This window comes from Salmo trutta, chromosome 18 (genome assembly GCF_901001165.1).
Source record: "Salmo trutta chromosome 18, fSalTru1.1, whole genome shotgun sequence".
Classification (NCBI taxonomy): domain Eukaryota; kingdom Metazoa; phylum Chordata; class Actinopteri; order Salmoniformes; family Salmonidae; genus Salmo; species Salmo trutta.
Genome location: NC_042974.1, coordinates 582223 through 605252, shown reverse-complemented (window position 1 = coordinate 605252; position 23030 = coordinate 582223). Strand labels below are relative to the sequence as shown.

The 23030-nt window shown below is 44.4% G+C and overlaps 1 protein-coding gene across 2 annotated transcripts in view; it reads right to left on the bottom strand.

Moving 5' to 3' along the window:
• The window catches only part of LOC115152708 (glutaredoxin 3-like), a 28728-nt gene extending 6400 nt beyond the window's left edge, over positions 1–22328 (bottom strand). The window contains exons 1-7 of one of the 2 annotated variants that reach the window (XM_029697440.1): positions 22219–22328; positions 21161–21269; positions 14731–14805; positions 8166–8370; positions 4224–4396; positions 1676–1737; positions 1490–1547 (exon numbers count right to left, since the gene is read on the bottom strand). In XM_029697440.1, coding sequence (XP_029553300.1) covers positions 1490–1547; positions 1676–1737; positions 4224–4396; positions 8166–8370; positions 14731–14805; positions 21161–21269; positions 22219–22283 — 747 coding nt within the window. In that variant the 5' untranslated portion in view covers positions 22284–22328. Of the gene's footprint in view, positions 1–1489; positions 1548–1675; positions 1738–4223; positions 4397–8165; positions 8371–14436; positions 14534–14730; positions 14806–21160; positions 21270–22218 lie in introns of those variants that run through there. The other variant, XM_029697442.1, reaches the window with a different exon arrangement.
• Positions 22329–23030: the final 702 nt, after the last annotated feature.

Here is a 23030-nt window from a genome sequence, read left to right as displayed (position 1 = left end):
ATCCTTCAACAGGTGAGTCCACACAAACCATTTTTATTACAGAACAAAAATCACAGGAAGCAATGTTTCTGGTCTTCAAATTTTTTTTTTAAGACAAAGATAATTTCAAATAGCTAATATAAAAATCCCCGAGCCGACAAGGTAAAAAATCTGTCATTCTGCCCCTGAACAAGGCAGTTATTAACCCACTGTTCCTAGGCCGTCATTGTAAATAAGAACTTGTTCTTAACTGACTTGCCCTAGTTAAATAAAGAATACAAATTAAAATAAATAAAAAGTACTACTCTGAAGCAGGATGAGTTGGGACTTCTTCACTCCAGAATGAATAGCACCAAACTAAAGCTTTCACTGAGCAAGTTTCAACTCCTATTGGTTTCACAGGACCCACTTCTAAACTGTCTTTTAAGAAATGGAGGGAAAACTAATAAAGATCCATATCTAAAATAAAAAACCCAGTGAGCGAAAAGGGAGAGATGGGATTCACAGGGGACTAGGTTTAAACTACTCTGAAGATATCTGTTCATCTGTGAGCAGCAGCAATCAATAGGTGTGTGAAGAAGGAGGAGGGTAGAAGAACCATGTGTGTGTGTGTGTGTGTGTGTGTGTGTGTGTGTGTGTGTGTGTGTGTGTGTGTGTGTGTGTGTGTGTGTGTGTGTGTGTGTGTGTGTGTGTGTGAGGGGGGAAAAAAAAATCGCACTGCTCTGTGAGAAGAACATTATTGATTTTAGATTAGCCTCAGTTCTGTTGAAATGTATGCAATACCAATTGTCCTTATCTACTAGATATGGCAGAGTATATAGGCCAACTGTTACCTCTTGAAGTTATATTAGAATTGTATTATATAGGCCAAACACAAGCCTCAGTTTATTGTCCATGTATGTTATGCATAGTATTTATTTACGATTAGCTGCAATTATATTCAAGTCCTATTCTCCTTTTCTATTCCTTTTCTTATTTTTTTATCTTTATTTAACTAGGCAAGTCAGTAACGAACAAATTCTTATTTACAATGACGGCCCTTGTTCAGGGGCAGAATGACAGATTTTTACCTTGTCAGCTCGGGGATTCGATCTTGCAGCCTTTCGGTTACTGGCCCAACGCTCTAACCACTAGGCTACCTGCCGCCCCCATTCTATTCCATTAATTAAGTACACAGACCAAACAAACACATAGGTTTATTGCCCTGTTATGATATAGTGACACCTACGTACCTCTTCATTGCCCTGTTATGATAGTGACACCTACGTACCTCTTTATTGCCCTGTTATGATATAGTGACACCTACGTACCTCTTCATTGCCCTGTTATGATACAGTGACACCTACGCACCTCTTTATTGCCCTGTTATGATATAGTGACACCTACGTACCTCTTTATTGCCCTGTTATGATATAGTGACACCTACGTACCTCTTTATTGCCCTGTTATGATATAGTGACACCTACGTACCTCTTTATTGCCCTGTTATGATATAGTGACACCTACGTACCTCTTTATTGCCCTTCATGAATAGCATGACTGGACTCCTGTTGATGGTCGACTTCAACCTGGAGGTTATAAGGACAGTCCATAAGTCAAACAATACAACGTGCCATCTTCCACGTCTGTGTGTGTCTGTGTGTGTGTGTGTGTGTGTGTGTGTGTGTGTGTGTGTGTGTGTAAAGGTGAGTTTTACCTGTGCTCCAGTGTGACAGCCTTGGGACAGGTATTCTCCAGCTCTCCAGATTCAGCTAGTTCCTACAACAGGTATCAACACTGAGATGGGTCACTGGATCACTGCAGAGGCCCTTTGATCTACTGTACCTACACACTAACACACACCTACAGTCTGAATCACACTAACACACACACCTACAGTCTGAATCACACTAACACACACACCTACAGTCTGAATCACTAACACACACACACCTACAGTCTGAATCACACTAACACACACACACCTACAGTCTGAATCACACTAACACACACACCTACAGTCTGAATCACACTAACACACACACCTACAGTCTGAATCACACTAGCACACACACCTACAGTCTCAATCACACTAACACACACACACCTACAGTCTGAATCACACTAACACACACACCTACAGTCTCAATCACACTAACACACACACCAACAGTCTCAATCACACTAACACACACACAGTCTCAATCACACTCAAACACACACCTACAGTCTGAATCACTAACACACACCTACAGTCTCAATCACACTAACACACACTACCGTTCAAAAGTTTGTGGTCACTTAAAAATGTCCTTGTTTTTGAAAGAAAAGCTCATTTGTTGTCCATTAAAATAACATCAAATTGATCAGAAATACAGTGTAGACATTGTTAATGTTGGAAATGACTATTGTAGCAGGAAACGGCAGATTTTTTTATGGAATATCTACATAGGCGTACAGAGGCCCATTATCAGCAACCATCATTCCTGTGTTACAATGGCACATTGTGTTAGTTAATCCAAGTTTATCATCTTAAAAGGATAATTGATCATTAAAAAACCCTTTTGCAATTATGCTAGCACAGCTGAAAACTTGTTCTGATTAAAGAAGCAATAAAACTGGCCTTCTTTAGACTAGTTGAGTATCTGGAGCATCAGCATTTGTGGGTTCGATTACAGGCTCATAATGACCAGAGAAACAAATACATTTCTTCTGAAACTCATCAGTCTATTCTTGTTCTGAGAAATGAAGGCTATTCAATGCGAGAAATTGCCAAGAAACTGAAGATCTCGTACAACGCTGTGTACTACTCCCTTCACAGAACAGCACAAACTGGCTCTAACCAGAATAGAAAGAGGAGTGGGAGGCCCCGGTGCACAACTGAGCAAGAGGACAAATACATTAGAGTGTCTAGTTTGACGCCTCACAAGTCCTCAACTGGCAGCTTCATTAAATAGTACCCGCAAAACACCAGTCTCAATGTCAACAGTGAAGAGGCGACTCCGGGATGCTGGCCTCCTAGGCAGAACGCCAGCAACTCGCTACAAGTGGTTTTGTCCGTCTGAGACCACAAGAAAGTGGTCTTGTCAATTCTACGAAATAGTAATTTTTCCTGTAGAGCACATTAAATCCACCTGAGACCATCACAGTGAGATGAAACTGTTTTTGTTTCGTCCGCTGGAGTCTCCCATTTCATATGCGCCACTACAAAGCACAGCTATGAGGTTCCCAGACACAGGAAATTCTTTCTTTGTCTGGATAGGCCAGAAAATGTCACGTGTCGCTCCCCATGCAAATGGCCGATTTCCTGTGTCTGTGAACCTCACAGCTGCGCTTGTAATAGTGCATATGAAAATCGGGACAACCAGCGCTTTTAGGGAGCGTAAAGCAATTGATGTTGCGCCGTTCACAGAGCCCACTGTACACAGAAATATCGGTCGGAACCAGTCCAGAACTGCTCAGTCCCCCCAATTTATTTTTCTTTTTTTTACAAATCGAATGATTCGCTTCGCCTTTGTAGTAGTTGGGATTCGGTTCGATTGCGGTGAATCAAATCCTGGGAATTAAAATAATATTTTGTGAGTAGCGAACAGTAATAGGAAAACATTTTAGTAGCTTCCCTTTTTGGATTATGTTGCTGTAAAACTTGTTTGGTAGATACTTCAGGTTGATCTGGGCACGTATTTAAATAAACACTGCAACTTAATAGCTGCTAGTCAGCCTGCAGTGAACACATCGAAAAGGTAAGAAAAAATATGACTCAAGTACATTTCCTGAAGACAATGTGATTTGATTTGTGCTTGCGTCAGCTGTCTAAATATATTTGCATGCTAGATTGTGTTAAATGTAGAATTCAAGCTGAATAGAAGTTGAAGCAGATCAACACAGAAAAGACAGTGCCTGATTACTTTAATAGAATGCTATACATAGAACATCCCATTATGAAGAGTGACAGACCGATGCCCTCTAACTTGGCTGGGACATGCTTTCAATAGTGCTATCCAACTGCTGAAACCAATGTAGTTCATTAGGAGGGTATCCTGACCAGGACTCAAACCCTGGTCTCTGTCATTCCAAAACCATTACACCAAAAGGCTCAAATCTCTAGGTGAGGTCTCTAGGTATTATACCAAGGTTATTTAGTATTTTTACAAGGGTTCCATTTTTCATTTTGTTGTTGTCCATGTTTGTTTTGTTTTCGCTCGCCTCAGTTCCCGGGAAAAAGAGAAATGTGTAGGGCTAAATGTGTGTTTGACATTACTCACCTTGACAATGTCCAGTCCCCCTACGAGTTCTCCGTTAACGTAAACCTGAGGGTAGGTGGGCCAGTTGGAGAAGGTCTTCAGCCCTCCTCTCACTTCCTCGTCTGACAGGATGTCAAAACTGCTGAACTGGATAGCGTGGTCCTTGAAAAGCGCCACTATCTGACGACTGAAACCTGGATGATGGGGAGAACACAGTGTGTTTGTAACCTGGTATAAGACAGGTACACGGCTGTTATACTGGATATTAAATCAGGTTGTTAGTTAAATGTTATTGTATGTTAACAGGAACAACAGTCAGGATATTAAATCAGGCTGTTAGTTAAATGTTATTGTATGTTAACAGGAACAACAGAGTCAGAATATTAAATCAGGACATAATTGCAGATGAGTTTGGTCAGCAGCATGTTTGTTACCCTCATATTATAGGGGACATTTGGAAACAAATGAACAAGACATGAAGTTAAAAGGTAAAATAAAGATGGTCCCAAACCCTAGCCTGGTATCATCACATTCATTAAGTAATATGTGTAACACTGATAAGTATGTATATATATATATATATATATATATATTCATTTTAATCAGTGTTACACATATTACTTAAAATGAATGTCATATATATACACACACACTCACAGAGCATTGGGAAAGTATTCAGACCCCTTGTCTTTTTCCACATGTTGTTACGTTACAGCCTTATTCTAAAATGGATGTGTTATAGACAATACCCCATAACAAAGCGAAAACAAGTATTTTGATTTTGAAAATGTATAAAAAAAAATGTCAACTGACATTATTTACATAAGTTTTCAGACCCTTCGCTATGAGACTCAAAATTGCGCTCAAGTGCATCCTGTTTCCATTGATCATCCTTAACCTGTTTCTCCAACTTTACTGGAGCCCACCTGTGGTAAATTCAATTGATTGGACATGATTTGGAAAGGCACACACCTGTCTATATAAGGTCCCACAGCTGACAGTACATGTCAGAGCAAAAACGAAGACATGAGGTCGAAGGAATTGTCAGTAGAGCTCCAAGACAGTATTGTGTCGAGGCACAGATCTGGGGAAGGGTACCAACACATTTCTGCAGCATTGAAGTTCCCCAAGAACACAGTGGCCTCCATCATTCTTAAATGGAAGAAGTTTGGAACCACCAAGACTCTTCCTAGTGCTGGCCGCCCGGCCAAACTGAGCAATCGGGGGAGAACGGCCTTGGTCAGGGAGGTGACCAAGAACCTGATGGTTACTCTGAAAGAGCTCCAGAGTTCTTCTTTGGAGATGGGAGAACCTTCCAGAAGGACAAGCATCTTTGCAGCACTCCACCAATCAGGCCTTTATAGTAGAGTGGCCAGACGGAAGCCACTCTTCAGTAAAAGCCCGCTTGGAGTTTGCCAAAAGGCACCTAAAGGACTCTCAGACCATGGGAAACAAGAATCTCTGGTCTGATGAAACCAAGATTTAACTATTTGGCCTGAAAGCCAAGCATCACGTCTGGAGGAAACCTGGCACCTTCCCTACGGTGAAGCATGGTGGTGGCAGCATCATGCTGTGGGGATGTTTTTCAGCTGCAGGGAATGGGAGGCTAGTCAGGATCAAGGGAAAGATGAACGTAGCAAAGTACAGGGAAATCCTTCATAAAAAACCTGTTCCAGAGCGCTCAGGACCTCAGACTGGGGCGAAGGTTCACTTTCCAACAGGACAATGACCCTAAGCACACAGCCAAGACAACACAGAAATAGCTTCGGGACAAGTCTCTAAATGTTCTTGAGTGACCCAGCCAGAGCCCGGACTTGAACCCGATCGAACATCTCTGGAGAGACCTGAATGTAGCAGTGCAGCAACGCTCCCCATCCAACCTGAGAGAGCTTGAGGGAATCTGCAGAGAAGAATGGGAGAAACTCCCCAAATACAGGTGTGCCAAGCTTGTAGCGTCATACCCAAGAAGACTTGAGGCTGTAGTTGCTGCCAAAAGTGCTTCAACAAAGTACTGAGCAAAGGGTCTGAATACTTATGTAAATGTGATCGTTTTTTTATGTTTAATAAATTAGCAAAAATTTCTAAAAACCTGTTTTTGCTTTGTCATTATAGGGTATTGTGTGTAGATGGATGAGGAAATGAGAAGACATTTTTTTGGTCAATTTTAGAATAAGGCTGTACAAAATGTGGAAAAAGTCAAGGGGTCTGAATACTTTCCAAATGCAGTGTATCTATTGTAACAGCTCTTTTTCTATCTTACTACTGACATGAGTCCACATTGGCATGGACAGGATCACTGTTTAAATATGAGGCAGGTTATGCGTTATGTCCTTGATACATGGGTGTGAGTCAGTGTTTGAGAAGAGACTGTGATAGAGGGGAATAGAGAGATGGAAACGAGAGAGGGGGAGGGAGAGAGCGAGAGAGAGAGAGAGAGAGAAAGAAAGAAAGAGAGGAGAGCGAGTGAAAGACAGCAAGAGAGAGGAGAAAGAGAGGGAGAGAGGAGAAAGAGAGGGAGAGAGGAGAAAGAGAGGGAGAGAGGAGAAAGAGAGGGAGAGAGGGAGAGGAGAGCGAGCAAGAAAGCGAGAGGCAGAGAAAAAGAGAAGGAAACAGAAGGAGGGAACAGGAGTGGGAGGAGGGGAGCGGTGATATGTTGCCTGCATGTAGAGCCTGCAGTGAAACTCTCATTCTGATACTTCATTCATTCATGGGGGAATTCATTATAAAACAGCTAGAGGCCCTTAACTAATGGTTATTCAGCTACATGCCACTATATTAACTTGTTTCTACTACACCAGGCCCAGCTGCTTTCTCTGGCTAGAGGCTCTCTATCCTAGACCCAGACACGCACGATTGATTGGCGAGGGGTTGTTCCCCCTCTCTGCTTTTCCTAAAGGGTCAGGGGGATCGCGCACCGCAGACAGACGATACAGCTCCAGGAAAAAGGAACATAAAAAAGCTGATTTCTTATTTCAAGGAAAGTTAGGTTATTATGCACACACACACACACACACAGAAAGAGCGTGTAATGTGTTAGGAACATGTGTTTTACATGGTGTATGAGTGTGTAACCTTTAAATTCAGGTCTAGAGGGCTTCTTTAAACAACTAGTGAGGTCGTAGTCACAGCCTCACGCGGTTTGGTGGAGATTAGATTCAACTAGAGTTCACAAACACTACAACTTGGCTTCTTTAAAGATGAAAAACATTTAGAGATACATTTCAGGATGAGGTGAAAAGTAACACTTACAGGTTTAGATTTGAAAAACTAAAATGTAACGTTTGACGTTCGGTTTGACGTTCGGCAAACTGCCTTGAACCTGATACTGATGCTTCTAATCAGCGGCGTGGTTGGGAGTGGAACCTCAACCCTTTACAGTGTAATGTCCTCCTCCACCACCAGGCCTGCCTCTCCTCCTCCTCCACCACCAGGCCTCCTCCTCCACCACCAGGCCTGCCTCTCCTCCTCCTCCACCACCAGGCCTACCTCTCCTCCTCCACCACCAGGCCTGCCTCTCCTCCTCCACCACCACCACCAGGCCTGCCTCTCCTCCTCCACCACCACCACCACCAGGCCTGCCTCTCCTCCTCCACCACCACCACCACCAGGCCTGCCTCTCCTCCTCCACCACCAGGCCTGCCTCTCCTCCTCCACCACCACCACCAGGCCTGCCTCTCCTCCTCCACCACCACCACCAGGCCTGCCTCTCCTCCTCCACCACCACCAGGCCTGCCTCTCCTCCTCCTCCACCACCCGGCCTGCCTCTCCTTCACCACCCGGCCTGCCTCTCCTCCACCACCCGGCCTGCCTCTCCTCCACCAGGCCTCCTCTCTCTCACCAACACACACAGGCAGACCCACAACCCCCCTCTGTCTCTCTCTAATTATCAGGCCTGGCCCCTGTGTGTTTTCCACAGCGGGAGCCTGTTCATGAAGACCACACACACACACACACACACTTTACCGCAGCGGGGTTCCTGGGGGGATCCCTTCATGAAGAGCATGCAGGGTGCTGCGTTGATCAGTCTCTTCAGACGCTCATTAAGGTCCTCTTTAGGGGGCTCCGCCCCTGGCCCGCCCAGCCCCCCCGAGCTGACCGACAGCCTCTGGACCTTATTGGTCAGCTCTGGGGCATGAGCTCCGTCCAGCCTGTCAATCTTCTGGCCACCCTGAGACCCACCAGAAGGTGGGGGAGAAAGAAAAATAACATTAATATTTTAACGCAATGGTTTTTCTTTTTGTTTGCATGTTTGTATTATTCTAGAGGAGGAGGGTTGAGAGAGGGAGAGATCAAGAAAGAAAGCGTGAGGCCGAGAAAAAGAGAGAGAAAGAAAAAGAGAGAGAGAGGTTCAAGGACAGGAGTCCTCTCCCAGTTAAATGTTTGGCATGTTAAATCATCAGTGAAGGCCTGACAGAAGGCCTGATGATACTAACTGTGGAGAAGCTGTAAACTAGGTTATAGTTCCACAGACATGTGACTAACAGAAATTGAATAATGTGTCCCTGAACAAAGGGGGGGTCAAAATCAAAAGTAACAGTCAGTATCTGGTGTGGCCACCAGCTGCATTAAGTACTGCAGTGCATCTCCTCCTCATGGATTGCACCAGATTTGCCAGTTCTTGCTGTGAGATGTTACCCCACTCTTCCACCAAGGCACCTGCAAGCTCCCTGACATTTCTGGGGGGAATGGCCCTGGCCCTCACCCTCCGATCCAACAGGTCCCAGACGTGCTCAATGGGATTGAGATCCGGGCTCTTCGCTGGCCATGGCAGAACACTGACATTCCTGTCTTGCAGGAAATCACGCACAGAACGAGCAGTATGGCTGGTGGCATTGTCATGCTGGAGAGTCAAGTAAGGATGAGCCTGCAGGAAGGGTACCACATGAGGGAGGAGGATGTCTTCCATGTAACGCACAGCGTTGAGATTGCCTGCAATGACAACAAGCTCAGTCCGATGATGCTGTGACACACCGCCCCAGACCATGACGGACCCTCCACCTCCAAATCGATCCCGCTCCAGAGTACAGGCCTCGGTGTAACTCTCATTCCTTCAATGATAAAGGCGAATCCGACCATCACCCCTGGTATGACAAAACCGCAACTCATCAGTGAAGAGCACCTTTTGCCAATCCTGTCTGGTCCAGCGACGGTGGGTTTGTGCCCATAGACGACGTTGTTGCTGGTGACGTCTGGTGAGGACCTGCCTTACAACAGGCCTACAAGCCCTCAGTCCAGCCTCTCTCAGCCTATTGTGGACAGTCTGAGCACTGATGGAAGGATTGTACATTCCAGGTGTAACTCGAGCAGTTGTTGTTGCCATTCTGTACCTGTCCCGCAGGTGTGATGTTCGGATGTACCGATCCTGTGCAGGTGTTGTTACACGTGGTCTGCCGATCAGCTGTCCGTCCTGTCTCCCTGTAGCGCTGTCTAGGGCGTCTCACAGTACGGAAATTTCAATTTATTGCCCTGGCCACATCTACAGTCCTCATGCCTCCTTGCAGCATGCCTAAGGCACGTTCACGCAGATGAGCAGGGACCCTGGGCATCTTTCTTTAGGTGTTTTTCAGAGTCAGTAGAAACTGCCTCTTTAGTGTCCTAAGTTTTCATAACTGTGACCTTAATTGTCTACTGTCTGTAAGCTATTAATGTCTTAACGACCGTTCCACAGGTGCATGTTCATTAATTGTTTATGGTTCATTGAACAAGCATGGGAAACAGTGTTTAAACCTTTTACAATTAAGATCTGGGAAGTTATTTGGATTTTTACGTATTATCTTTGAAAGACAGGGTCCTGAAAAAGGGACGTTTCATTTTTAGTTGAGTTTATATATAAATATATACACAGTTAAAGTCGGAAGTTTACATACACCTAAGCCAAATACATTTAAACTAAGTTTTTCACAATTCCTGACATTTAATCCAAGTAAACATTCCCTGTTTTAGGTCAGTTAGGATCACCACTTTATTTTAAGAATATGAAATGTCAGAATAATAGGAGAGAGAATTATTTATTTCAGCTTTTATTTCTTTCATCACATTCCCAGTGGGTCAGAAGTTTACATACACATCAATTAGTATTTGGTAGCATTGCCTTTAAATTGTTCAACTTGGGTCAAACATTTCGGGTAGCCTTCCACAAGCTTCCCACAGTAAGTTGGGTGAATTCTGGCCCATTCCTCCTGACAGAGCTGGTGTAACTGAGTCAGGTTTGTAGGCCTTCTTGCTTGCACACGCTTTTTCAGTTCTGCCCAAAAATGTTCTATAGGATAGAGGTCAGGGCTTTGTGATGGTCACTCCAATACCTTGACTTTGTTGTCCTTAAGCCATTTTGCCACAACTTTGGAAGCATGCTTGGGGTCATTGTCCATTTAGAAGACCCATTTTGTGACCAAGCTTTAACTTCCTGACTGATGTCTTGAGATATTGCTTCAATATATCCACATAATTTTCCTGCCTCATGATGCCATCTATTTTGTGAAGTGCACCAGTCCCTCCTGCAGCAAAGCACCCCCACAACATGATGCTGCCACCCCCGTGCTTCACGGTTGGGATAGTGTTCTTCGGCTTGCAAGCGTCCCCCTTTTTCCTCCAAACATAACGATGGTCATTATTGTCAAACAGTTCTATTTTTGTTTCATCAGACCAGAGGACATTTCTCCAAAAAGTACAATCTTTGTCCCCATGTGCAGTTGCACACCGTAGTCTGGCTTTTTTTATGGCGGTTTTGGAGCAGTGGCTTCTTCCTTGCTGAGCAGCCTTTCAGGTTATATGGATATAGGACTCGTTTTATTGTGGATATAGATACTTTTGTACCAGTTTCTTCCAGCATCTTCAGAAGGTCCTTTGCTGTTGATCTGGGATTGATTTGCACTTTTAGCACCAAAGTACGTTCATCTCTAAGAGACAGAACGCGTCTCCTTCCTGAGCGGTATGACGGCTGCATGGTCCCATGGTGTTTATACTTGCGTACTATTGTTTGTACAGATGAACGTGGTACCTTCAGGCATTTGGAAATTGCTCCCAAGGATGAACCAGACTGGTGGAGGTCTACAATTTGTTTTCTGAGGTCTTGGCTGATTTCCCCATGATGTAAAGCAAAGAGGCACTGAGTTTGAAGGTAGGCCATGAAATACATCCACAGGTACACCTCCAATTGACTGAAATGATGTCAATTAGAATATCAGAAGCTTCTAAAGCCATGACATCATTTTCTGGAATTGTCCAAGCTGTTTAAAAGCACAGTCAACTTAGTGTATGTAAACTTCTGACCCACTGGAATTGTGATACAGTGAGTTATAAGTGAAATAATCTGTCTGTAAACAATTGTTGGAAAAATGACTTGTGTCATGCACAAAGTAGATGTCCTAACTGACTTGCCAAAACTATAGTTTGTTAACCTGTTGGGGCTAGGGGGCAGTATTTGCACGGCCGGATAGAAAACGTACCTGATTTAATCTGGTTACTACTCCTGCCCAGTAACTAGAATATGCATATAATTATTGGCTTTGGATAGAAAACACCCTAAAGTTTCTAAAACTGTTTGAATGGTGTCTGAGTATAACAGAACTCATTTGGCAGGCCAAAACCTGAGAAGATTCCTTACAGGAAGTGGCCTGTCTGACCATTTCTTGCCCTCCTTGATCATCTCTAACAAAAACAGGGGATCTCTGGCATGACGTGACACTTCCTACGGCTCCCATAGGCTCTCAGAACCCGGGAAAATGCTGAATGACTTAATTCAAGGCCAAGGCTGAAACACACTAGCGCGTTTGGCAAGTGCTCTATCAGAGGGCCATCAGACTGAGGCTCGTGCATGAGGGGATAGCATGCTTTTACTTTCACTCTCTTTGTAATAAAAAACGATTTCCTGGTCGGAATATTATCGCTTTTTTACGAGAAAAATGGCATAAAAATTGATTTTAAACAGCGGGTTGACATGCTTCGAAGTACGGTAATGGAATATTTAGAAATGTTTTGTCACGAAATGCGTCGTGCTCGTAACCCTTATTTACCCTTTCGGATAGCGTCTTGAACGCACGAACAAAACGCCGCTATTTGGATATAACAATGGATTATTTGGGACCAAACCAACATTTGTTATTGAAGTAGAAGTCCTGGGAGTGCATTCTGACGAAGACAGCAACGGTAATAACATTTTTCTTATAGTAAATCTGAGCAAGTTTGGTGAATGCTAAACTTGCTGGGTGTCTAAATAGCTAGCCCTGTGATGCCGGGCTATCTACTTAGAATATTGCAAAATGTGCTTTCACCGAAAAGCTATTTTAAAATCGGACATATCGAGTGCATAGAGGAGTTCTGTATCTATAATTCTTAAAATAATTGTTATGTTTTTTGTGAACGTTTATCGTGAGTAATTTAGTAAATTCACCGGAAGTGTTCGGTGGGAATGCTAGTCACATGCTAGTCACCTGCTAATGTAAAAAGCTGGTTTTTGATATAAATATGAACTTGATTGGACAGACATGCATGTATTGTATAACATAATGTCCTAAGATTGTCATCTGATGAAGATCATCAAAGGTTAGTGCTCCATTTAGCTGTGGTTTGGGTTTATGTGACATATGCTAGCTTGAAAAATGGTGTCTGATTATTTCTGGCTGGGTACTCTGCTGACATAATCTAATGTTTTGCTTTCGTTGTAAAGCCTTTTTGAAATCGGACAGTGTGGTTAGATTAACGAGAGTCTTGTCTTTAAAATGCTGTAAAATAGTAATATGTTTGAGAAATTGAAGTAATAGCATTTCTAAGGTATTTGAATAACGCGCCACGGGATTACACTGGCTGTTGAGTAGCCCAGAGAGGTTAACAAAAATTTGTGGAGTGGTTGAGAAATGAGTTTTAATGACTCCAACCTAAGTGTATTTAAACTTCCAACTTCAACTGTATACACACACACACACACACACAATACGTGACCAAAGGTATGTTGACATCTGCTCGTCGAACATCTCATTCCTAAATCATGGCCATGATATGAAGTTGGTCCCCCCTTTGCTGCTATAACATCCTCTACTCTTCTGGGAAGGCTTTCCACTAGATGTTGGAACTTTGCTGCGGGGACTTGCTTCCATTCAGCCACAAGAGCATTAGTGAGGTCGGGCACTGATGTTGGGGCGATTAGGCCTGGCTCGCAATCGGTGTTCCAATTCATCCCAAAGGTGTTTGATGGGGTTGAGGTCAGGGCTCTGTGCAGGCCAGTCAAGTTCTTCCACACCGACCTCGACAAACCATTTCTGTATGGACCTCTCTTTGTGCACGGAGGCATTGTCATGCTGAAACAGGAAAAGGCCTTCCCCAAACTGTTGCCACAAAGTTGGAAGCACATAATCGTCTAGAATGTCATTGTATGCTGTAGCGTTAAGATTTCCCTTCACTTGGACTTGCCCAAACTATGAAAAACAGCCCCAGACCATTATTCCTCCTCCACCAGACTTCACAGTTGGCACTATGCATTGGGACAGGAAGCATCCTCCTGGCATTCGCCAAACCTAGGTTTGTTCATTGGACAGCCAGATGGTGAAGCGCGATTCATCACTCCAGAGAACGCGTTTCCACTGCTCCAGAGTCCAATGGTGGTGAGCTTTACACCACTCCAGCCGACCATTGGCATTGCGCATGGTGATCTTAGGCTTGTGTGCGGCTGCTCGGCCCTGGAAACCCATTTCATGAAGCTCCCGACGAACAGTTCTTGTGCTGACGTTGCTTCCAGAGGCAGTTTGGAACTAGGTAGTGAGTGTTGCTAATGAGGACAGACGATTTTTACGTGCACAGCACTCGACAGTCCCGTTCTGTGAGCTTGTGTGGCCTACCACTTCGCGGCTGAGCCGCTGTTGCTCCTAGACGTTTCCATTTCTCAATAACAGCACTTACAGTTAAACGGGGAAGCTCTAGCAGGGAAGAAATTTGACCAACTGACTTGTAGGAAAGGTGGCATCCTATGACGGTGCCATGTTGACAGGCACAGCTCTTCAGTACAGGCCATTCTACTGCCAATGTTTGTCTATGGAGATTGCATGGCTGTGTGCTCGATTTTATATACCGGTCAGCAACGGGTGTGGCTGAAATAGCCGAATCCAATAATACTTTTGGCCAAGTAGTGTAAATTAGTTTTTTACAATACTTGACTCACCTTAAGGAAGAGGAAGGTCGGGACTGAGGCAATAAGACTCACCTTAAGGAAGAGGAAGGTCGGGACTGAGGCAATAAGACTCACCTTAAAGAAGAGGAAGGTCGGGACTGAGGCAATAAGACTCACCTTAAAGAAGAGGAAGGTCGGGACTGAGGCAATAAGACTCACCTTAAAGAAGAGGAAGGTCGGGACTGAGGCAATAAGACTCACCTTAAAGAAGGGGAAGGTCGGGACTGAGGCGATAAGACTCACCTTAAAGAAGAGGAAGGTCGGGACTGAGGCGATAAGACTCACCTTAAAGAAGAGGAAGGTCGGGACTGAGGCAATAAGACTCACCTTAAAGAAGAGGAAGGTCGGGACTGAGGCAATAAGACTCACCTTAAAGAAGAGGAAGGTCGGGACTGAGGCGATCTCATATTTCTCTGATACCTCTGGCACTGCTTCTGCCTCCAGCTGTAAGACAGAGAGGAGGGAAGGAGGGAGGAAGGGATGGAGGGAGACAGAAGAGGGAAGAAGGGATGCAGAGAGAGAGGGGGGGGGGAAGGAGGGAGGGAGGGATGGAGGGAGAGAGAGAAGTGAAGGAGGGAGGAAGGGATGAGGGAGAGAGAGAAGGGAAGGGGGAGGAAGGGATGGAGAGAGAGAGAGAGAGAGAGAGAGAGAGAGAGAGAGAGAGAGAGAGAGAAAGAGAGAGAGAGAGAGAGAAGGGAAGGGATGGAGGGAGATAGAGAGAGAGGAAGGAGGGAGGAAGGAAGGGATGGAGGGAGAAAGAGAGAAGGGATGGAGGGAGGAAGGGATGGAGGGAGGGAGAGAGAGGACAAAGCAAGGGAAGAGGAAGGGAGAAAGAGATGGAGTGAATGAGGGAGGAAGGGAAGGAGGGAGGGAGAGAGAGAGAGGACAAAGCAAGGGAAGAGGAAGGGAGAAAGAGATGGAGTGAATGAGGGAGGAAGGGATGGAGGGAGGGAGAGAGAGGACAAAGCAAGGGAAGAGGAAGGGAGAGAGAGATGGAGTGAATGAGGGAGGAAGGGAAGGAGGAAGGGAGAAAGAGATGGAGTGAATGAGGGAGGAAGGGAAGGAGGGAGGGAGAGAGAGAGGACAAAGCAAGGGAAGAGGAAGGGAGAAAGAGATGGAGTGAATGAGGGAGGAAGGGAACAGGAAGGGAGGGAGAGATGGAGTGAATGAGGGAGGAAGGGAACAGGAAGGGAGAAAGAGATGGAGTGAATGAGGGAGGAAGGGAACAGGAAGGGAGGGAGAGATGGAGTGAATGAGGGAGGAAGGGAAGGAGGGAGGGAGGGAGGGAGGGAGTGAATGAGGGAGGAAGGGAAGGAGGGAGGGAGAGAGAGAGAGATGGAGTGAATGAGGGAGGAAGGGAAGGAGGGAGAGAGAGAGAGATGGAGTGAATGAGGGAGGAAGGGAAGGAGGGAGAGAGAGAGAGAGATGGAGTGAATGAGGGAGGAAGGGAAGGAGGGAGAGAGAGAGAGAGATGGAGTGAATGAGGGAGGAAGGGAAGGAGGGAGAGAGAGAGAGAGAGATGGAGTGAATGAGGGAGGAAGGGAAGGAGGGATGGAGGGAGGAAGGGAAGGAGGGAAGGAGGGAGGAAGGGAACAGGAAGGGAGGAAGGGAAGGAGGGAAGGAGGGATCATCCACACAGTTGATAACCCTTTGTTCCCTTCCCAAGCCATCAAACAATGTCTGCATCCACACATGAAGAACCCCACTGCACCCCACTGCATTTCCCCTCAACACTAGGTTTATTTAGCCAGGAGGCATCACCCTTCAGGGAGAAAATAAAGCACACATTCACCACTTTGATATGTCTAACAAGCAAGACAAATGAGAGAGCAGAGCAGCAGCATCTCCTGCTCTGAGCAGGGTGCTGTGATCTGTGATTGGTGATGGATAGTTGCTTTGTTCTTGACAGTGGTGGCAATCCACCAGGACCAAATTAAAGGAACTAGTATGACCACACACCTCAAACTACCAGAGGAATAAAATAGTTCAAGTTTGCATTTACTTTAAAATCATTTAATATATATATATATATATATAAAAACAATAGGCTAAATGTGAGGAAACACAATGATGTTTCTGATTTCAACAGGGGTCACTTTAAAAAAGGTCAAGTTAGCTGCCGTCCAACACTGGACCATCACACAAACAGGGCTTTTGAAGGTTTCTATTTCACCATGAATCTCCAGAAACGCCCCCCCCCCCAGGCAGAGGAAAGAAAACCAACAATGATGCACAAATTGACCCAGAGATTGTTTAATCATATTTAGCTAGCACATATTGAAATCCATAAATCACTGAGCCAGGTTGTCGCAGCCAGCTATTACAGACAGGCGATTACAGACATCACTTATTTCCTGCCTGGAGCAAACTCTGCTGTTTGTGTTCCTGATCCACGAGGCAGGGCATTATGGCTGACAGACACTTACAGGCTATATGAACACAACCTACATGAATGCTGGGAAATATAGCTATGAGGATGGTAACATATAGTCACTAAATATTTATAGTAAAATGCTTGTTTCCATTTGATATGGGTAATAACGGTGCTATTGATTGGTTAGAGACAACGTAGGCTGGTACAGAAACAACAGACTCATATTGGAGTATGTAGGAATATTGTTCATAGTTGGAAAAAAATAACTTGAAACACAAATGAAGAAAATAGCTGTTTTCCAGTGTACAATATGTAGGATCAAATATCAATCTACTGCTCTTGGATATATTCTTCCTTCCATTCCTTTACTTTAAATGTGTGTGTTGTGTGTATTGTTGTGAAATTGTTAAGATATTGTTAGATATTACTGCACTGTTGGAGCTAGAAACACAAGCATTTCGCTACACCCGCAATAACATCTGCTAAACATGTGAATGTGACAAATAACATGTGATTTAAAATGACACCATATTCTCTATATACCTAGTGTACTACATTGCACCTGTGGGCTCTGGTCAAAAGCAGTGCACTACGAACGTAATTCTACATCTCTTCAGAATACTCTAAAATCTCAGGACATAAAATAAATGTGGAAAAAAACTGGAGAAATAAATAATAAAAATAATACTAACTTATGATCTACAGCAATCTTTTAAGTGGACCACAAAACATATCAAATATTTAGCGTGCTTAATGAGGGACAACGAACAAATATATATATATAAAGATAAATAAATGTTAAACAAAAAAAAAAGTTAACTAGGCACTCAACAATACTCAACAATATGAAAGCTGATCCACTTAAATGGAATAATCTTCCCATAAATCTTACAGGTAGAATAAACCTCTTCAGAACGGCATGGATCCTAAAGTTTTTATATTTATTCTGGGTAATACCAATCACCCCAACGAAGACATCATTTTTTTTTTTTTTTTTTTAAGTATGCTTGGCCATAATATACTTTATATGACCAAATAAAACTCTGAATTAAATGTCAAGTTTTACATCTTCCTAAGTCTGAGGGAGGTTTAAACCTCAGTCTGTCCAACTGACAACCTCTTAGAAAAAAAATATGAACAATTGGATCTTGGGCTTTTGCAGTGACCATGTTACCGCCACACAGGCATGAGTCAAGTCAAATTCAAAAATTCCATGTGACTGTTGCGTCATGGTAATCTGCTTTAATACACTCTGGACATGCTTTGGTAGTACCCAACTTGCTAACTACCATCAGGTCCTAATGGCCTGGTACTCAGGCTTCTATTGTCCCTCCATCAGGTCCTAATGGTCTGGTACTCAGGGCTCTACTGTCCCTCCACCAGGTCCTAATGGCCTGGTACTCAGGCTTCTATTGTCCCTCCATCAGGTCCTAATGTCCTGGTACTCAGGGCTCTATTGTCCCTCCATCAGGTCCTAATGTCCTGGTACTCAGGGCTCTATTGTCCCTCCATCAGGTCCTAATGGTCTGGTACTCAGGGCTCTACTGTCCCTCCACCAGGTCCTAATGGTCTGGTACTCAGGGCTCTATTGCCCCTCCATCAGGTCCTAATGGCCTGGTACTCAGGGCTCTATTGTCCCTCTAACCACTCTGACATCAATGCAAATGCAATCTAAAATCAAATCAAACACTTACATTTAAAACTCACCTCACTGTGATGATCAATTTGAAGACAGAAGTTCAACAGCAGGTTGAAACAGAGTAAAACATGATTGTTGTGGATGTTGTTTAAAAGCCTAACACAACGAAATGGACAACGCTTTCTAAGGTGATAAATCATTCAAAAACACTCACGCATATTATACCTTATGCCTATAGGCTTATGAGCCCAAGCCCCCCCCCCACCCCCCAAAAAAAACGGAATTAAATTGATGATTTTGCCGTTATACAATACATAGCCTACTGCATATTACCATGGCAGAAAAACATTATTTTTTTTAAACCTGATTTAAGATGTCTTTGGTACATAAATGGTCTAGTCTATACTCCAGATGAAATGAAGTAATGGCCTTTGAGTGTGGACTGTATTATTATGCATACTGGTGGACTGGTTACCTTCTGCTGCGCTGTAAAATGTCTATCCATGAGTCAGGGAGAGAACGTATAGCCCTAAGCCATGCTGTTGGTTCATTGATTGTTCACGGCGGCTTACAGTTAACCTACACTTAGTGAATTAGTATTTGATTTAGAATAGTCTAGTAATAGGGAACGTTTTATATTTTCAGAATTAATTGGGTGACATATTACCTTTAGCTATACAGAATATCTCCACCTCTCTCTCCTTTAATCCTTTCTGGAGTGCACAGACGGGCTGTCAACAGTTTAGTGAAATGTGTTTCCTTGCGAACAGATTTGACTTTGTTTCCTGAATTGAAGCACTAGGTAGCTGCAGGAACAAGGTTGGAGAGCCCATGGCATACAGAGTTTGGGGGGAATATCACCTGTCGGGCAGCGAGAACATGTAAACAGTGGTGGATACCACTATTTATTTCTCAGCTGCTCATAATGCTCCGCTATAAAACCCAAGTAGCCTACAAAACGGACCGGTGGGAAAGCTGGCAGTCTCTATTCACTATTAGAGTGCATACAGATGACAGGTATTTCCCCTCTGCCCCGTTCCTGCCCCCTGTTCCCTGATCCTGCCCACTGATCCCTGTTCCTGCCCCCTGATCCCTGTTCCTGCCCCCTGATCCCTGATCCTGCCCCCTGTTCCCTGTTCCTGCCCCCTGTTCCTGCCCCCTGTTCCTGCCCCCTGATCCCTGTTCCTGCCCCCTGATCCCTGTTCCTGCCCCCTGATCCTGCCCCCTGTTCCCGCCCCCTGTTCCCGCCCCCTGTTCCTGCCCCCTGTTCCTGCCCCCTGATCCCTGTTCCTGCCCCCTGATCCCTGTTCCTGCCCCCTGATCCCTGTTCCTGATCCCTGTTCCTGCCCCCTGTTCCCTGTTCCTGCCCCCTGTTCCCTGTTCCTGCCCCCTGTTCCCTGTTCCTGCCCCCTGATCCTGCCCCCTGATCGCTGTTCCTGCCCCCTGATCCCTGTTCCTGCCCCCTGATCCCTGTTCCTGCCCCCGGTTCCCTGTTCCTGCCCCCGGTTCCCTGTTCCTGCCCCCTGATCCCTGTTCCTGCCCCCTGATCCCTGTTCCTGCCCCCTGATCCCTGTTCCTGCCCCCTGTTCCCTGTTCCTGCCCCGTTCCCTGTTCCCTGTTCCTGCCCCCTGATCCCTGTTCCTGCCCCCTATTCCTGCCCCCTGTTCCCTGTTCCTGCCCCCTGTTCCCTATTCCTGCCCCCTATTCCCTGTTCCTGCCCCCTGATCCTGATCCCTGTTCCTGCCCCCTGTTCCTGCCCCCTGATCCTGATCCCTGTTCCCTGTTCCTGCCCCCTGTTCCTGCCCCCTGTTCCCTGTTCCTGCCCCCTGTTCCCTGTTCCTGCCCCCTGATCCCTGTTCCTGCCCCCTGATCCCTTCCCCCTGTTCCTGCGACCTGATCCCTGTTCCCTGTTCCTGCCCCTTGATAATGGGCCATTCAAAATCTAAACTCATTTTACATATTACCAAAGACAATATTAAATTCAGAATAGTCTGGTGGGTGAAAATATGACCACTTGATGAGAGAACAGTCGTACAGCCTGAGGCAAGGAACAAGAACACAAGCTTTTTCTTCTACTTTCTCAAATCATCAATAGTCTTTTGTCCCACCATGCAGCCTATACAGGTTTTGATTTCTGAGAAATTCTAAAGGTTTGTATCATTCAAAACTAAAGCTGCCAAATAACTCTAAATCTAGTGTATAGGACCTGTTTCAAATGGTCACTTTTACACTCAACATAGCCACTTCCTATGCTCACTCGCTCCATAACGGTATCCAATTTAACATCACTACATGTAACATCCATCACAAGATATAGTATGTGTATCAGGCATCATGTAACATCCATCACAAGGTATAGTATGTGTATCAGGCATCATGTAACATCCATCACAAGGTATAGTATGTGTATCAGGCATCATGTCACATCCATCACAAGGTATAGTATGTGTATCAGGCATCATGTAACATCCATTACAAGGTATAGTATGTGTATCAGGCATCATGTAACATCCATCACAAGATATAGTATGTGTATCAGGCATCATGTAACATCCATCACAAGGTATAGTATGTGTATCAGGCATCATGTAACATCCATCACAAGGTATAGTATGTGTATCAGGCATCATGTAACATCCATCACAAGGTATAGTATGTGTATCAGGCATCATGTAACATCCATTACAAGGTATAGTATGTGTATCAGGCATCATGTAACATCCATCACAAGGTATAGTATGTGTATCAGGCATCATGTAACATCCATCACAAGGTATAGTATGTACCTTGACAAACATGGCGTGTTTGTTCTCCTTGGCCAGCTCTCCCATCACATCGTTCATCTGACTGCACTGAGGGGCCCATGCTGCCTGGAAGTGGACCACCGTCAGGAACCTGGTGGAACAGAGAAGTCACGTTAGATTGGAATGGTGTAAGGCCGTAGGTGCACCGGTGAGGCTCATGGAAGAGACAGGTGTCAGATCTCAGCATAGCAATAGGTCTAAAACAGCACAACTTTATAGTGACACACAGATTTATATGCTAAAGATGTGGGACATGCATGCACACTTGCCAGCTGCTGTCTACCAACAATAGGCCGAGCTAAGTGACATCCATTAATTCTTACTTCCCATGCACGAGATCACATGACCAACTGAACATCTAACTAGGACACTGGATCATAACAGGTCTTCTGGAATTCAACATTATTTTTTTATAGCCTACTTGTAATGATGGATTTCAAAAGCACAATAACTGAATGGACCTAGTTAGCTACCTAATTCTGAAATGGGCAGGCACTTTATGTTATGTAGGATAACACTAGTCATGTCTGATAAGGGGGGGGGGGGGTTAATCTCTCCCTTTCTTATAAGGGCTAGACCTAACGTTACATTATATTCTATGCCTGATAATGTCTGCCTAATAGAAAGGCTCACTAGGCTCTGCCATTTCGTGACAAGAAATCCACATGAGTTCAAGACACAAGAGCCTGACTGTTTATATCAGGTAAACACATCAGCGTGTACAATGATCAATTACATTCACACCATGTACAATAAACATGTATGTTATTAACTAGCTAGATGTCCCAAGTTCGTTAAAGCAAATATCCGCTAAAATAGCTAAGCTAGTTAATTGCGCTTTCATTTGGAGCAGCTAGATAATTTTAGTTAGTTAACGTTCCCTAACATGGTGAAGCTACATGGTGAAGCTAGCTAGCTAGCTTTCGATATAACAGAAAAGTAGCTATCATAACAAGCTAAATATCATATGAGGCATATTTGAATGAAAACCATTCAATGGCTAATTACTTAAATGTCATGTTATTAAATTATGCACATACTTGCCAGCCTTTGATAGCAAGTCCTCAAACTGCTGCGAGGATGTTGCCTCCACAAAATTCGCCATGTTTTCAGACGTGTGTAATCGCTTACCGAGCGATTGGCAAGAAGATACAAAACCTTCCTGTTCTGCTTGTTAACACTGAGCTGAACGGGGGTCGGAACGCAGTCATGGTTATATTTAAAACCCTGCGCTAGATACGGGTCTGAAAACGTACCTCCATGCAGGGATGGGATATACCACTGTACTCCAAAATGTGGACTACAGTGGCATATCACATCCATGAATTTAGGTACATTTTCCCGAACCATATCTCACCTGGCTCCGAAGTTAATCATGTAAAAACGATGACTTTGTTCCGACCCCAGTGCAGCTCAGTGTAAACAAGCTAATGGTAGAGTCGGTATATTCTAGCAACTACATGGATGGAACAAGACATAACTACCTACACAGAGTCGGTCTATGACTGACTGATCTATGAACTAAAAATGAACAAGCAACATGTAAAATACAAAACATAGCTATATTATTGTTTAATTGCACAATATTGTTATAAGTCTAATGGAGAAAATGTATTGAGCATGCATTTGGTAGCAGGAAGAAGAGAAAAAAAACGAATTTGTCCTCATATTCCACAAACAAACAAATAAATTCAATCAATCGTATTTAATAAAGCCCTATATACATCAGTAACTGTGACAAAGTGCAATACAGACAGACCCCCTCTACTTGAAATGGATTCAGGTTGGCTGTCTATCATTGAGACACTTTCAAAAGTCAGAAGCAGAGAAATCAAGAGGTTGTCGTGTCCTT